General features: G+C 37.7%; 1 protein-coding gene across 2 annotated transcripts in view; it reads left to right on the top strand.

Moving 5' to 3' along the window:
- OCA2 (OCA2 melanosomal transmembrane protein) overlaps positions 1–14,403 on the top strand; it is a 173,474-nt gene extending 159,071 nt beyond the window's left edge. For both annotated transcript variants that reach the window (XM_027646668.1, XM_027646676.1), the window contains one exon: positions 13,821–14,403. In XM_027646668.1, the coding sequence (XP_027502469.1) occupies positions 13,821–13,908 (88 nt within the window). In that variant the 3' untranslated portion in view covers positions 13,909–14,403. The remainder of the gene's footprint in view (positions 1–13,820) is intronic.
- Positions 14,404–15,864: the final 1,461 nt, after the last annotated feature.

Raw genomic sequence — 15,864 nt, 5'->3', positions numbered from 1 at the left:
AATAATTTTAACCAATGCATACAAGCAGTTCACTTGTTCTTTGTATTTTGGCAGATATTATTCTTCATCATAAGAATAATTGGAGTTTTCAGTTAAGAGACACACTGCTGGAATATTAATTTTTGGCTTTGTGAGATTTCTGAACAGTATTCAGAATATGTAACAGTTCAGAATACAAACTACATGCAGAAGTATTATCAGTTTGAGCCATAATCATATGTTATTCCCTACTTTAGTAATGTTTTCATGTTCAATAGATATATATCCGAGTAGTAAACTGATTAAAAAGCTCATTACATTTGCATTTTGTTAGAGATCATTCATTAAGTTATACAGCTGTTTTACAATATTTTCGTAAATGAAATTTCACTTTTCTATTCCTTATTAAAGTCTGAGATATATAACATGGAGGTGTCAACAGCAGCACACTAAGTAAATCATCTTGAAGTTTAAAATGAAATTGTGATAATAATTTTTCTTTTTTTATAACTTAATAATAGAATTCTAGTTTTTCTATTTAACTTTCAATTCCTTAGGGATTACATGAAATTTCAAATCAAAGTGTATGCTAATTCATGCTGAATTTTAAATCCACATTTCTTTGTCTTCCTTGTTATCTTTGCACACCTATAAGCACTCTGATAATACAGAGGACTCTGAGACTAGAACTATATTAGGTAAGCACATGCAAAACTAGGTATTTCTGTCTAATCCTTCCTGAGTTATATCAAGTTATCTCCTTGTAACAAGTATGTTTCAGAAAAGAATGCCTTTGAAAAGCTTTTTGTTCCTCTCTTTCCATCAAAGCCTAACTTTTCATCTGCTTTCCTGTGCAATCATCTTGCTGTGAATATGTCGTTGTGTTTTCCACCTAATAACTTCTGAATATGCTTATCAACTTCAAACACTTTTGAGAGGGGGGAGAATGGTGGGTAAAGGGGGCTTCATTTCTCAAATATAATTAAAATATCTGAAATGTCAGTGGCTGGGAAGAGGAAAAGAAACCCTATTAATATTCCCTCTGAAAGAAAAACCAGTCTGAGGCTATACTTCTTTACACATTGCAAAAATCCATGCAGGTGAGTATCGTTATAAGTTACAGTAGTAAGATTTCTACTTAGACAGAAAGTCAATCAAACTTAAGACACAAATTGGTACAAAATAGGGTTTCAATATTTTGTTCATGGAGCTTCTTGTCAGTAACAGAAAGATTTATCTCACCTCACTTTTCCATTCGACAGTGTTGATATCTTTATTTCCACACTTGGCTGTCATTGTAGTTAATGTAAAGGAACAGCTCCCAGAAGGTGATTCATTTCAGTTATATGCCCAGGAACAGGGTCTGAGCTCCTAAACAAATTGGGTGGAAGATAGTCCTGTTCTGACAAACTGTGTGTCATAAGCCGGGGATAAGTGAGTTGGTGGGAGAAGGGAGGAAAGGGAACTTGGGAAGGGAACAAGTTCAGCCAAGTAGAGATGATTGTAGGAGAAGAATTGATGAAGTGCTTGCTCATTTCCATGCTCTTTGTAATTTGACTTGGGAAGATAAAAAACCAAACTTCCTTAACTCAGTTTCAGTTTCTATTCTACCTGGGAGATGATATAAATTTCATACACAGTTGTTTGTATTGATCAACACTTATTTGAATTCTTACATGTGTAATGACTTATGTGCTGATACAAATTGGCTTTGTTTTCCAAAAAATTCCTACTTTTTTCAGCTTCATTCAGATTCATCAGTTGCCAAGTTTCCAGTTAATTATAACATGCTAAATTTGATTAGACAGTCACTATAGTTGCTGAACAAGAGTCTTATTCAAATATTGCTGAAATTAGAAAGTAATTTTCTAATTAAATAGGGTATTTTGGCAATTACCAGAATTAGACAGAAAGTACTGGATTGAGAATACTTGCTTGAAGAAATTATGTATCTCTAAACACTGTTTTACAAAACAGTTTGCAGGAGATCCAAACAAAAAGGTAAACTAGATGGCAGAAAGAGACATAAGTCTGGGAAACTCAAGAGTACATTGTCAGTATGAAGTTTATACACATTTGCTGTATGTATGTTGACTAACAAGTGTTCTTAAGAGAAAATATTAGTTCTCAGCTTGAGCTTACTTTATTACATGCTTCATGTTTGCCTGCCAAAGCATCATACAGACATTTGAAGTTACATCATAATCATGGTTTTACAGAGCATTTCATTTTCTCAAATAATTTGATATTTTTAATAGAACTGGCAAGGTGATTTTCCCCTCTGTTACTAGATAATATGTCAGACAGACTATTCTGATGTCTCCCAACACAATCAGAAGAAAGGAGGATTTACTGTTTACGTTATTTTCATTGGAATGCATTTGAAATTAGATGTAGTAGTATTTACTGTATTCTTTGCTTTTTACTGCTTGAACTTAGCAGTGAATTTTGACAATTTAAAAAAAATCATTATCTTCCTGATTATATTTACATTCAGGGTATTGCTTTAATGTAAACAGCACTAGTAAACCACTTGAATAATAACTTCCTGTTCAACACTTGTAGTTTTTTATCTTCAATGAAGGTTACTTCAAAAGGGCTATTCTAAATTTTAAAACAGATATATAGCAATTTAATAGGCTAAAATTATAATGCTTAGGTAACGATAGTGGTTTTAAATTGATAGCGATTAAGAGCCACTTTTATGGGAGCAGATACAAAACTTGTTCCTGAAAAATAGATAAGGTTTTGTTCGGTTTTGGAGTTTTTTGATGGGGATTTGTTTGCTTGTTTGTTTGAGTTGTTGGGGTTTTTTTATTGCAACATGTCAATTTTATTCTACGAACCTTGAAAAAGTCACTAAAGAAAAAGGAAAGTATGCATCCTAGGAAAGTTTGAAAACCAGTGCTGGGTTGGAGGTTTTTTGTGTTTATGTTTTTTTGTCTTTGTAGTACTGTTTGACATATATTACTAAATATTACTTAATTTAAAAAATATTTGTGTCTTTTTCTGAGTTCAGTTATTGTTAAGGTAGTTATTATTTCCATTACTATTTGCTACTGATGAAGGCTAAACAAAAACTAATAGAGATTCAAAACCAAGTGTCATAAAGGTAAATTGCTTTCCTAGTACTACGGAAATTATTTAAAGAATAGAATTTCTAAAGACAAAAGGGAAAAAACCCCCATCTAATTATTCCAGTCAAGAAATACTCATATTCCATCTCTGGCACTGTAAGGATATTAATACCATGTTTTTGTTTCAGATTTTGTTTCATAATGCTACAGCTGAAATGCATTAAAATGCATCGCTGTACCTTCTGTATCTAAGACAGGAAATTCAAAAGTGTATTGACCTTATCCGGAAAGACCAAATTCAGAGAAATAAACTAAAATAGAAAATGTCTTAAACATATCTGAAAAAATAATACTGCTATTTTAGAAAGTTAATAGTGTGTTTCTGTGGTGGGATTTAACGATGGTACAGAATCACTTGATGACACTTAAACTAACTGTTCAGTTATTCCAAAGACTAAAACAGAAAAAGGATGAAGACTAGGGTGCATGTAGCCTGAGTGTAAATGGTTGGCCCAGATGATCTCTACATAATTCACTTGCTGACAAACTTCTATGACACTCCTGTGTTCTGTTACCAGTTCAGTGTAGGCCCATGAAGCAATGCCCATATGGGTTTATACTGCATTTTTGTGTTCCTGGAGTAGCAATCCATCTCTTCCACTGCAGAGGTGGAGATAGGAGGAGGGAGGGAGAAACTAGTGTAGCAACCATCTTAGTTTTCACCCATTTGGGGGAAATATGAACGTAGTTAATTATCTTCATAATTAAAAAAAAAAATCTAATTATTTTATTTTTGTTTTTCCCTCATTTCAGTCACTCTAAATTCCCAAGGCAGGCCTGAGTGACACCTATCTGCCATCTGTAACAATTAGACAGTGATGATTCTGATTGACTTGCAACATCTGTGAGCTGGCTATGTAGTTAAACCCACATTAAAACATCCTGCTAGTGGTACTTACCTGCCTCTCTATACTATATTTTTTCTATTTTGTCCATCTGTTAAGTCTCCTCAGTGTAATCTAGTTGTGACCTTCCAGTACCTGAAGAGAGCCTACAAGACAGGTGGGGAAAGACTATTTACAAGAGCATGTAGTGGCAGGGCAAGGGGTAATGACTTCAAATTGAGAGTATCTTTAGATAAGATATAAGGAAGAAATTCTTTACTGTGAGGTTGGTAACACACTGGAACAGGTTGCCCAGAGAAGTTGTGGATGCCCCATCCCTGAAAGTGTTCAAGGCCAGGTTGGATGGAACTCTGAGCAGCCTGTTCTAGTGGAAGGTGTTGTAACTGGATGGTCTTTAAGGTCTCTTCCAGCCCAGGCCATTCTATGATTGTCTTTCATTTCATTGGAAATGTTAGTATATACCTGTGACAATCCAGAGGGATATATTTATATATTACTTATTTTTTTAGTGCTTTGTATCTGGGAACTTAACCATGCTGTGGAATGGATACACTTAGAGTAGCATTCACTGTATTTAATCTTAGTTTGCTAGTGCACTTAAAATTAGACCTGTAGTTTATAGAAGTTTTCCTTGTAGTGAGCTCATATCTGTGGCTTTTCTGAGATAGGAAGACCTGTACAGTGTAGTGCACCGTGATGGCAGTGAAGGCTTTGAGGCTCCATCTGCCCCCTTATTTGCCTTTGATTGACATTTCATGGTGGGTGGGAGAGAACCCTCCAAGTACACACTGCTGGAATGAAAATCTCTACTCTCTGCTCTTTGCTTAGACTGTGTGGCCTATAGCATGTGGTTTGTGGTGAAAAGTTTACTGGCCTTACATCATCAACAGCCTTTTAGCAGTAGGCATCTGCTGAGTTCATACTTCTTAATTCAAAATGCAATTGCATTGCTCCTTTGTCCTGGTGAACTGCTGTATGTGAGCTCTCTAACATCACATTGTGTGGTACGTGAATGGGAATCTCAAAGTGGAGAGAAAGAAAAGAGGGGAACAGGGTGGAACATACTCTTTCTTATACATCATCTGTCTTTTTAGCAAAGTCCAGGGCTTTTAAAATAGTTGAGAGTGCTCTGATGAAATTATTAAAGAATTGACTGATTAGTCTCTTCTGTAAAAATGTCATTTCCTTTTATCTTGTGCTTTAATCAAAATAAAAGAGTACATTTGGAAGAAAATAAAACCTAAGAAAAGTGCCCCAAGATACCATTTGCGAGAGTGGGGATTAAGGGCACTAATGGAAGTAACATTCAGGCAACTTCCATATTTCCTGCCATATCCATTACGTTTGATTTGTTTAGACTACATAGAAATACAGTTTAGTCTAAAAAAATTTGTGGATACAGTCTGTTTCAAAAATACACAAAACATTTTATTTTATGAGACATTTCTATAGCAGAGAGATTTGAGCTATAAAAAGGTATTTTAATGAAAATGTCCTTAAGCCTCCAATTTGCTTTTTGCAAGGCAAAAAAGCATATGATTGTCAGAATTGAGTTTACAATATGTTAAATGTTTCATAAAATGCAGAAACTATAACTATAAACATTGCAAAACCTATTTCAGCAGTCCTAATGCATTCATTTTTTGCACAGTAAACCTTATACAGTTTTGTATAAATCTGTCTCATTAGTAGAATATTTGTATCAGAACCATTCAAACAATTAATGAAAACATGTATTGTCAGAGAAGACATACTTAATTGATTTTCTCTTCCAGTTGGCCATAATGATTTTAATCTTCTTAAGCTCAGACTCACAACTACACCCCACTGCACCCCTACTACATCCCCCTACATGTCGGAGATGAATAAGTATGGCTTTCCCAAGAAGCTGAACCAATTACATATATTTGCATTTCCTAGACTTTAGAATGGCATGAAGGTTTCATAACAAAGCAACAACTTGAGGGCTAAACTTGTTTTGGAGTCTGCCTAGAGGATGTGGAGAACAAATACGTTGCTAAGATATGACAAGAGATCCAAGGATGACATGAAGTGTTGATCAAATAGAAAAATCACTAACAGATCATCTTGAATCTTTATGCCGCACTTTATCATGGCATGTTCTACTTCTTTAGTAGGGTATGAAGTGAACTACTCTGTCTATATAAAAGATGGTTCCCTGATGATCATAGAATCTTAGAATTATTTATGTTGTAATAGACCCTTAATATTATCAAATCCAACCATTAGTCTAACACTGCAGAGTCTACCTCCAGGGGTGGTGACTCCACACTTCCCTGAGCAGCCTGTTCCAATGCCTAACCACCCTCAAAGTGAAGAAATTTTTTTGAATATCCAACCTAAGCCTGCCCTGGTGCAACTTGAGGCCATTTCCTCTTGTTCTGTCTCTAGTTGCCTGGGAGAAGAGGCTGACCTCCACCTTGACACAACCTCCTTTCAGGTGGTTGCAGAGAGTGATAAGGTCCCCCCTGAGCCTCCTTTTCTCCAGGCTAAACATCCCCAGCTCCCTCCTCCGCTCCTCATAGGACTTTCTCGCTAAACCCTTCACCAGTTCTGTTGCCCTTCTCTACAAGTGCTTCAGCACCTCAATGTCTTTTTTGAAGTGAGAGACCCAGAACTGGACACTCAAGATGTGGCCTTACCAGTGCTGAGTACAGGACATTTCCGGTCACTTCCCCAGTCCTTCTGGCCACACTATTTCTGATACAAGCCTGGATGCCACTGGACTTCTTGGCCACCTGGGCACACTGCTGGCTCATGTTTAGTGGCTGTCTGCCAGCACCCCCAGGTTCTTTTTGATAGGGCAGCTTTCCAGTCACTCTTTCCCAAGCTTATAGAAATGCATGGGGTTGTTGTGACCCAAGTACAGGACATGGTACTTTGCCTTGTTGAACCCCATACAATTGGCCTTGGCCCATCAATCTAGCCTGTCCAGATCCCTCTGCAAAGCTTTCCTACCCTGCAGCAGATCAACACTCCTGCCCAGCTTGGTGCCATCTACAAACTTACTGAGAGTGCACTCAATCCCCACCTCCAGATCATTGGTAAAGATATTAAACAGGACTGACCCCAGTACTGAGCCCTGGAGAACATCAGTAGTGACTGGCCACCAGCTGCATGTAACTTCATTGACCACCATTCTCTGAACTTGGCCATCCAGCCATTTTTTTACCCAAGAAACAGTGCATCTGTCTAAGCCATGAGCAGCCAGTTTCTCCAGGAGAATGTTGTGGGAAGCAGTGTCACAGGCTTTACTAAAGTCCAGGCAAAAACCATCCATAACCTTTTGCTCATCCACTAAGCGGGTCACCTTGTTGTAGAAGGAGATGAGGTTGGTTAAGCAGGACTTGCCTTTAATAAACCTGTCCTCGCTTGTCCTGATCCCCTGGTTGCCCTGCAAGTGCTGTGTGATGGCACTCAAGATGATCTGCTCCGTGACCTTCCCTGACACTGAAGTCAGGCTGACAGGCCTGTAGTTCCCTGCACTTTTTTTCTTTTGGTAATCAGAATTTTGGAAGACCAAGGAAAGGCCCATTGCTTGTTCTGCATATAACTATGTTGAGGTTACAGCAAAACACCTTTAGGAGGATGTTCTAGACTGTAGGAGGCACAACCTAACGCCTTTATGTTTTCTCACTCAGGATATGATTTTCCCTATCTTAAGTTTTATTCCTGGCAGTAATTCTATGGGAAATCTTGGCATAGCCTCAAAAGAGATATAATATCATGAGAAATTATTATAATTTCAGCAAGTAGAAGAAAATAGAATTATAGGTTTTGTTCTGTGTTTTAAATTACACAGGAACTCCTGTGTATGGTAACTAGTAGGTAACCACACTGTAATTTTTATGTAATTACAGACTATATGAAATTCAGAGCAATTTAATGTTAAATTAATGATCACTTTAGTTTTAGCCACCTGTTTCTGAGCTACAACAGGTGTCTGGATTTGAAGGAGTCATGGGCATGTGATAAACATTTTGAATATGTTTCCTTTAAGCTGTTATTATAGTCCATATTTTTCTTTCAGAAGAAATGGATCAGTATGTCAAAGACTAGGAATGATGGAAATGTTCATACAACTGAAATGATAGGAGACTCATAAGGTAGTCTGCACTGAAAGAAAGGAAAAGAAATAGGATGAGTACTGTGGTTATATCCTTTTGTTGAAAAGAACACTACTTTTCAAATTGAATTAAAAGGTGTAACTTCATTAAAACATGTAACTTTCATTCAGAACTAACCTTATGTATGTCCTAAGTATGCCCACATCCACGTCTCTTTTTTGAGGCTGCTTTCATAGACTTTTAGATGTTCTTTTAAAATGACCTCATGATTATCATAATTCCAGAGCAAAGTACTGCATACAATGAGAGACTGTCCAAGATTGAGAAGAATTATATGTCTTTTGTTCTTTGTTAAATATTTTCTGGTGAGATGTCAGTCTTCAGGTGTGCAGATGGTACTTACTTATCCTGTGTTGAATAACAGAGGAACAAGTAGGTGAGTGAGAATCACAGACTGACTGAGGTTGAAAGGGACCTCTGGAGGTCCCTCTCAAACAGGACGACCTAGAGCCTATTTCCCAGACCCACATCCATGTGACTTTTGAATACTTCCAAGGACGGAGACTCCACAATCTCCCTGGGCAACCTGTGCCAGTGCTTTGTCAACAATACAGTAAAAAAGTGTTTCCTGATGTCCAGACAGAGCTTCCTGTGTTTCAGTTTGTACCCAGTGTCTCTAGTCCTTTTACTGGGCATCACTGAAGAGGGCCTGGCACTGTATTCTTTACACCATCCTTTCAAGAACTTAAACACATTGATGAGTTTCTCTCTGAGCTTTCTCTTCTCCGGGCTGCACAGTCCCAGATCTCACGCCTTCCCTTATTACTGATACTCCGGTCCCTTAGTCATCATCTTTGTGGCCCTTCACTGGACTCTCTCCATTATGCCCATGCCTCTTGTACTGGCAATCCCAGAATTGGATGCAGCACTCCAGGTGTAGCCACACCTGTGCTGAACAGAGGGATGGATCACCTCCCTTGATCTGATGGCAATACTTTTCCTAATGCGGCCCAAGATACCGTTAGCCTTCCTTGCTGCAAAGACACATAACTGGCTCATGTTCAACTTGGTGTCCACTATGAACCCTGTGTCCTTTTCTGCAAAGCTGACATTATACCTTCTACATAACTTAGAGTATGAAACTGAGATGAAGCAAGAAAAGCAAAATTTTAAGCCTGAGTCAAACTCCATCAGTTGAATTTAAATTGTGCATTAAATTGCAAACACAAATAGGAGTAGAAATTTATCTTTTTAACTCTTACCCCTGTCTACCACCAAGATTCTTTCACTGCCAGTGGTTTGGTCTTGGGAGATTTCTGCTGTTGCTTTTCCACTGAGAATCTACTGAAGGTTCCCCATTTCCTTGGAGGCATGCTCCTTCCACAGATTTCCCCATGGACGCACAGGCTATGCAAGTTATGAGCTGTCCATGAAGGCAGTGCCTATAGGCAAGGTTTGCATGCATAAGAACATCTTGTATTTCATGTCCCAAATCAGGCAGAACAGGGCACAGAACCTGGGTCTTGTAATACTGGGTCTTACTGGCTCTTGAAGCATCACAAAATAGAGCTTTAAGGTAATGTAGGAGATCAGTTTGTCCAAGAAAACTCAATTCCAACCCCAAAGGCTTCACTATTATTATTTAGCAAATAATATTGGTTAAACTTATAACCTAAGAAAACTGTAATATTCACTTCTGTAGAAACTTATTAAAAATGGAATTTGTTCCTAGCATAATCATACACAGGTTTGCTTTTCTCTAAGTAAATACAGGACCAGAAATCTTGCAGTGAGGCAGAATTAGAAATATTTAGGTCACTTCCAGTGAAAAGCTTCACTTTCCTTGCTGTTCTTGTGCCCACGGTTGACTTCTAATACATATTTCACACTTACCTTCACAGAGTTTCATTTTCTTAATTTCAAATTCTCATTTTGATTTGTTAAGAACATGTTGAATTCTGGTCTACACGGAGTCTGAGATTAGTCCCGTGTTGGGACGATTTACAAGCTCTTTGTTACTGGTTTGTTGAAGTTATTAATAAGTAAAACTTTGTCCAAGACAAATGCCTGGGGCTCTCACTAGAAATACTCTATCTCACACAGAGCTAATATCTGTTTTTTTGTGCATATTTAAGCTGGTCGATTTCATTTAGATAGCAGTTTTACATGTATGCTTCTATCATGAAGAGGTGGAGGGGAAAAGTGGGGTGAATGCTAGATCCGGCCATCCTTCCCCTCCTTGTATCTGACCTTGCTTCCTCTCTGCAGTGGTAAAAACTCCCTCAGCTGGCTGTGGAGAGTCAGGATGTACCTTTCAAACCATGCCAGCTATGTGTATATCCCTGTCTGCAGAGAGGGAGAGGCAAGGAAAGCCTGCCCAGTGCAGGACAAAAATGTATTTTTATGACAGATATCCTTACTGTTTCTTATGAATCTGAAGTTTTAGTACAAGAAAGGTTTTTATGACTTCTAAACTCTACTGATCCTTTCTGCTGGACAGGAGCAACTGAATGACATGGTACTTTTTGACTCCAAGAAGTATGCTGGAAATTAGAGTTCCTGGAAGTAATTTTTCATTGTTTAAAATGAATTCTTAGACTTAATATTTAACTAAAGAAAACATTTGCAGCTATACCTTGTGTTGTATGTGGCCTGGGACAGGAATTTTATGTTCCCTGGGGGAGAGCAATGGTTAGTGTAAATAGCGTAACAGGGCACTGAACCAACTCAAGTAATTGATTAACTCTGGAGTAACTAATACTTACTGACTGAGTTTATCTCCTCTCTCTCTGGTACACAAATTCCACATTGAATTTGATCCAATTACATTAGTGCTCAGGCCAGCATGCCCGAAATTCAGACCTCAAGTTGAGAGGTAATTGTCCATGCAATGAGAATAACAGTTTCGCAGTTGTGCCCTGTGCAAACATCCACACTAAGTGAAATGAGGTTCCTCCATAGACTGACTGTTTCTGGCTCCAGCTACACATCTGACTGGCACTGTGATGGTGGGGGTATGATCATAGTTCCTGTTTGTGGCCCTGTATAATTAATCCATTCTCTTTCATGCAGTTCCTCCAAGCTTGAGAGAGTTTTGTTTTCAGTGGTCAATTAGACTTTCAATCTTTCTGGGTTCTTCCCTCCCCTTGCCAGTCTTCACAAAGACATATTGCCATTTGCTGCTGAACTACTGTGCATTTTCCAGGGAGATTTGTTAGGTTGCATTAATATAGATTAAGATCTGCTCTGTCTCCGCTCCTCCCAGTGCCAGCTCATTGTTTGCTAACTGTGAGGTCAATAGATTTATGTTTTCTGTTGTTGGTTTTACTTTTTTTGTCCTATTAGGACACATTTGTCTAAGTGAGATTAGGAAATGCTACAGATCAGATTTGCTGAGAGAAAAAAAACAAAGGGTCTGAGAAGTAGTTTGCTAGCCAGCAAATTAACTTATTTAATTTTTGCCATTTTTTAAAATTAAAATAACTTCAGGAGATGCTTCAGCTCAGCTGTTTTATGGTATTATCAGCTCTATCATAGTTTAGTGACTGAATAGTGATTCAGCTCTTTCAAGAAACCAGTCGTTCAAAAGCAAGGATCTGACCAGTCAGACTGGAAAAAAAAATAACACTTCTCTGCAGTATTGTGCATGTTCATATGAACAAAAAGAAGAAAAATAAATTCTCCAAACACATTTCAAACTTTGTAGGAAATATTTGAAAGTTGTGACAATTCTGTGACCCTTTCTAATAATCTTTCTCTCCTTTCACCATTCACCTGTTGGATACGGCTGGCCCTCCTCTCTACTCTTGCTTCTCTTTTCCCAAGTTCAAATAGCAGCTTAACATTAATGTCTTTGGAGCCAGAACAGCAATAATGATGTCCGATACCAAAATTGTGGAAGAGGCCAGCATACCAGGTCCAAAACCCAAGAGAGAGGAAGGAGAAAACCTCTGGAGCCAGGCATGGTGGGAGCTGTCCTTCTGGGCAGATCTTGCAGGCAATTTTGGGTGATGGACACAGGAACACTTTTTGGACACATGGAGACAGTCCGGCTTCTTCCAATGAATGTCAAGGAGACAGAAATGAGATGATCTGTCAGCCCTATCAGTTTTCTCTTTGTATATTTCCTATTTTGCAAGGATTTCCTTTTGTTCTTGGTTTCCATGTATTTCTACTGGTATGTGAGATTGGCTCACTTTGATACCGGGCCAAGAGTAGCCGTGAAGAGTGGCTACTATGGACAAACTTGTTCTTTCCTAAATAATTTCAATGTATTTTTTAAATTAATTTAAATTAGTTATTCTGCAAACTTTATAGTAGAGCTGATTATTTTTGTGTTAGCAGTGACATTCACCCCTGGTAAAATTCCCTTGTTAGTAACTCTAACCAATGACTGCTAAAGGTGATAACACTTCCGATCTGCTGGTCTCATCTATGCTTCTGCCAGTCAGCTTTTCAGAAAAACACCAATGAAGGAAACTGTCTCGTGAGGATCTCAAGGTTTAGAGTAATGTTGCAGCTGCAGGTAGAAAGCAGACATCAATGACAGATTGAGAAGTTTAATTTTCATGTTATGCAGGTGGTTTCATAGTCTGAGGAAGTGGGGGCCAGACTTAATGCCCCAAATGGTCACTTCTAGCTGTAGATTCCTAAAGGAAGGAGCTATTCATTCAACCAAGCTCAGAGAATGGTGTCCTCCTGTCCTCTACGAAATGGGCATCTTTGTTAGTGCTTTGTTAGAGGAGAATAGGCTTGAGGAACCTTCCTAAGGTCTCCTAATAAGTAAGGCAAAAAGGCACAGTTAATACAGCCACATGGAGTAAGTTGGTCTTAGTTTAAGGAAAAGAATAAATGAAATGCTGTACTTCAGAGACCACTGCCATGCTTTGCTGAGTTTTATGGAAACTCGTCTGAACTTGGCAAAAGAAAGTATATAAGGAGGGTCATTAGTGGCATGACCATTTCTCATCTCAGTTCTCTTTGTGATTTTAGTAGTATAAAAAAATGAGTGTGATCACAGCAGTGGTTCTTCACAGATCCCAAGTATCATACAATAATGCTTTTGAGTTTCAGAAAACTTCTTTCTTTTCACACATCTGAAAGACCTACAAATGTAGCACAGCAGGACTTGGCCAACTCCATCTTATTCTGTGGGGAAAAAAGAAATCGTTGTTTTAATAGAATAGCAGAGTTTTAACATTTTTACAGGTGCCTGGGGTTGATTTCCAACAGTCTGTTAGTACTCAAGTCTGTTAGACTTCTTGAGAGGTACGTATGTAAGAGGAATGATAGCTGACTACAGATCAACAGGGAAACCATTTAAAGAGCTTCATCCATATTAAGTTACAAAGTGCCATACCAGCATTACACAACTAATCTGAAGTGATACACCCTTGAAAATCTATTCTAATGCTGCATAATTTGTAAGAATCATTATTTTGCTGGTATGTTGCACGTTGAGTGTGAGGAAAAAACACACAACAATAAAACAACAAGGCACACCAGATTCTGATACAGTGTACATTGGAGGAGATGTCCTGAAAACAATGAAATTATGTGAATTTTGACCTTGTATCTCTAAAATAGGCTGGAAATAGAAATATAATCTTGAATATTAGACTGTCATATGCTCAGTACATCTATGCTTTTGGCATTGCTGTAAGCATATTTGTCACTTGGAATGAGTAGGATAAGTTAAATTTCCTTTTTGTAAATTGGTTGGAGAGCAAACTATTGTATCCTTGTTAATCTTTATTTTCTTGTTCTTTCAGGTTAGGTTTCCCCATGATGATTGTGTCCTGTACCATTGGGATGTGCTATCTTCTTGTTGCTCACGTTGTAGTAGGTTGGAACTCATAGTAATTTATACTTTCAAGACTCAGATAAGCTTTCTCTTTCATTTAGTTTACATCAGAATGCGAAGAACACATATAAAAGCAAACAGATGTGTAAAACCCCAGCATATGGTATTAATCAAATTGATTGTCAGCATAAACATCAGATTTGGTCATTCTTAACCTTTTGTTTTATGAACAATTTGCAGAGCTAGACAATCAAAATTGAAGGAATGCATATATTTAATTATGAATGCAGTTATTGTGCAGATAAAAAGGAACCATCTCCAGGGAGTATGCTGTGCTTGAAAGTTTGTATTGACACAGTCTGAGTATAGTCACAGATGATAAACTCATTCACAATAGCAGATGTTCAGTAATTTCTTTTTAGGACTTCATTTTTCTTTGTCAATATATTTAGCTATTTGTATGAAAGTAACTAATATTCCAGTTGTAATAATTGACAGTTAAGCAGGAAGTCTGTACACTATGAAAGATGTATCATTATCTACATTTAAAAATAAACATGTCTTAAAAATGTGCTGTGGAAGGAATTATTATTTTGGAACTGGGACTGCATTCTGTGGAGGTTTTGTTTCTCATCTTAAAGCTCCTAAACAGTGTTAGGCTACCTTTTTTTTCTTTAAAATAAACTAATGCCCCTCTTCTTACAAAAAGATGGACATAAATTGTGATAAAGCATTGGGCGTCTTCCATTTAATTATTAATTCACTTTCATGAAGGAGTACTCTAAATATTTTAATATATGGAAGAATGAGATCATACTTTTGCTTTGATTTCCTTATCTCTGATCATAGTGTGTTAAACCACATATTATATAATTGGCTGTCAGAACGGGTCAAAATTCTCATTAGGAATATTAAGTCCTGTGAGGCATTTAAGGGCTAAATTCCCATCTTCCAAAACCTTGGTGGGTTTGGTCTGAATTACTGGTGGATCTGTCTTGAGTCAGAAAAACTGACAACCTGTTGAGTGCAACCCAAGTTGACTAGGCTGAATTACAGGGAGCCTTCTGCTTAGTCCTTGAGACAAACCAGGTGAGTGAGAAAGAAGCAGTATCTCCCACAAAAGGGTGTGAGATTAATTGTACACCCCATTTTATTCATATGCAGGTTGTATTCCTCACCATCATTTCTTTTTAAAGTCTGAAATTTGATATTAAGAGGCTAAGGGAAATGAGGCACAGCACCCACTCAAAGTAAGGGTTGCTGCTACCCCTCCTAGTAGATTCAGTGACAGTGGAGAACATGTGTGGAACCAGAGAGGAAGAGGTTTCTCCATTGATCTAAAACCTCTCACCAACATTTCCATCACAATCCATGTTCAGCCCTCTGGATCAGTGAATTCTCCTATGATGAGGCTGAGTTTTGCGACACTGTTGAGAAATGAGGTTGCTCTAACAGTGACCACCTGTTAGAACACAAGATCTTGTCCCAGAATGAACATAACCTCCACTTCCTTTTATATATATATAAAAAACAAAAAAAACCCCCTCAAAACCCCAAAAAACCACCAACACAAAAACAACCCAGAAAACCCCACCAAAGCCCTGCAAAAAGCCTGGATAAAACTAATACAAAACAAAAAATAAACAGATGAGCCTAAAAGACACTCCTCAGAAAATTTGAAATTGAATTTGGCCTGTCTCAATCTCAATGTCAAGAGCAGTTTACTGTGTAATAACTGGAATTCTGTTTCAATTAAAGAACATTTATTTTAATCAGCATAACATTGATCTCTGGTTAAAAATAGTCACACGGTATTTTATAGCCCTCAACATTTCTCATATTGGAGTAATCCTGATGCAGTCACTGGTTGCGCAAAAACTGTTGTATTAAGTCCTAGAGAATGCAAAATCAGCTTCAGGTAAAACACAATGATTTAAGGTTTTCTTTTCTTTTCTTTCCTATTTTATTAAAACAGTGTTGGCATGTAGGAGTATAAAAATGAGACTATGGTC

This window comes from Corapipo altera, unplaced genomic scaffold (genome assembly GCF_003945725.1).
Source record: "Corapipo altera isolate COAL_440 unplaced genomic scaffold, ASM394572v1 0, whole genome shotgun sequence".
NCBI classification, from domain to species: domain Eukaryota; kingdom Metazoa; phylum Chordata; class Aves; order Passeriformes; family Pipridae; genus Corapipo; species Corapipo altera.
Note: the sequence above shows the minus strand (reverse complement) of the source record. Positions and strands in the feature narration are given on the sequence as shown.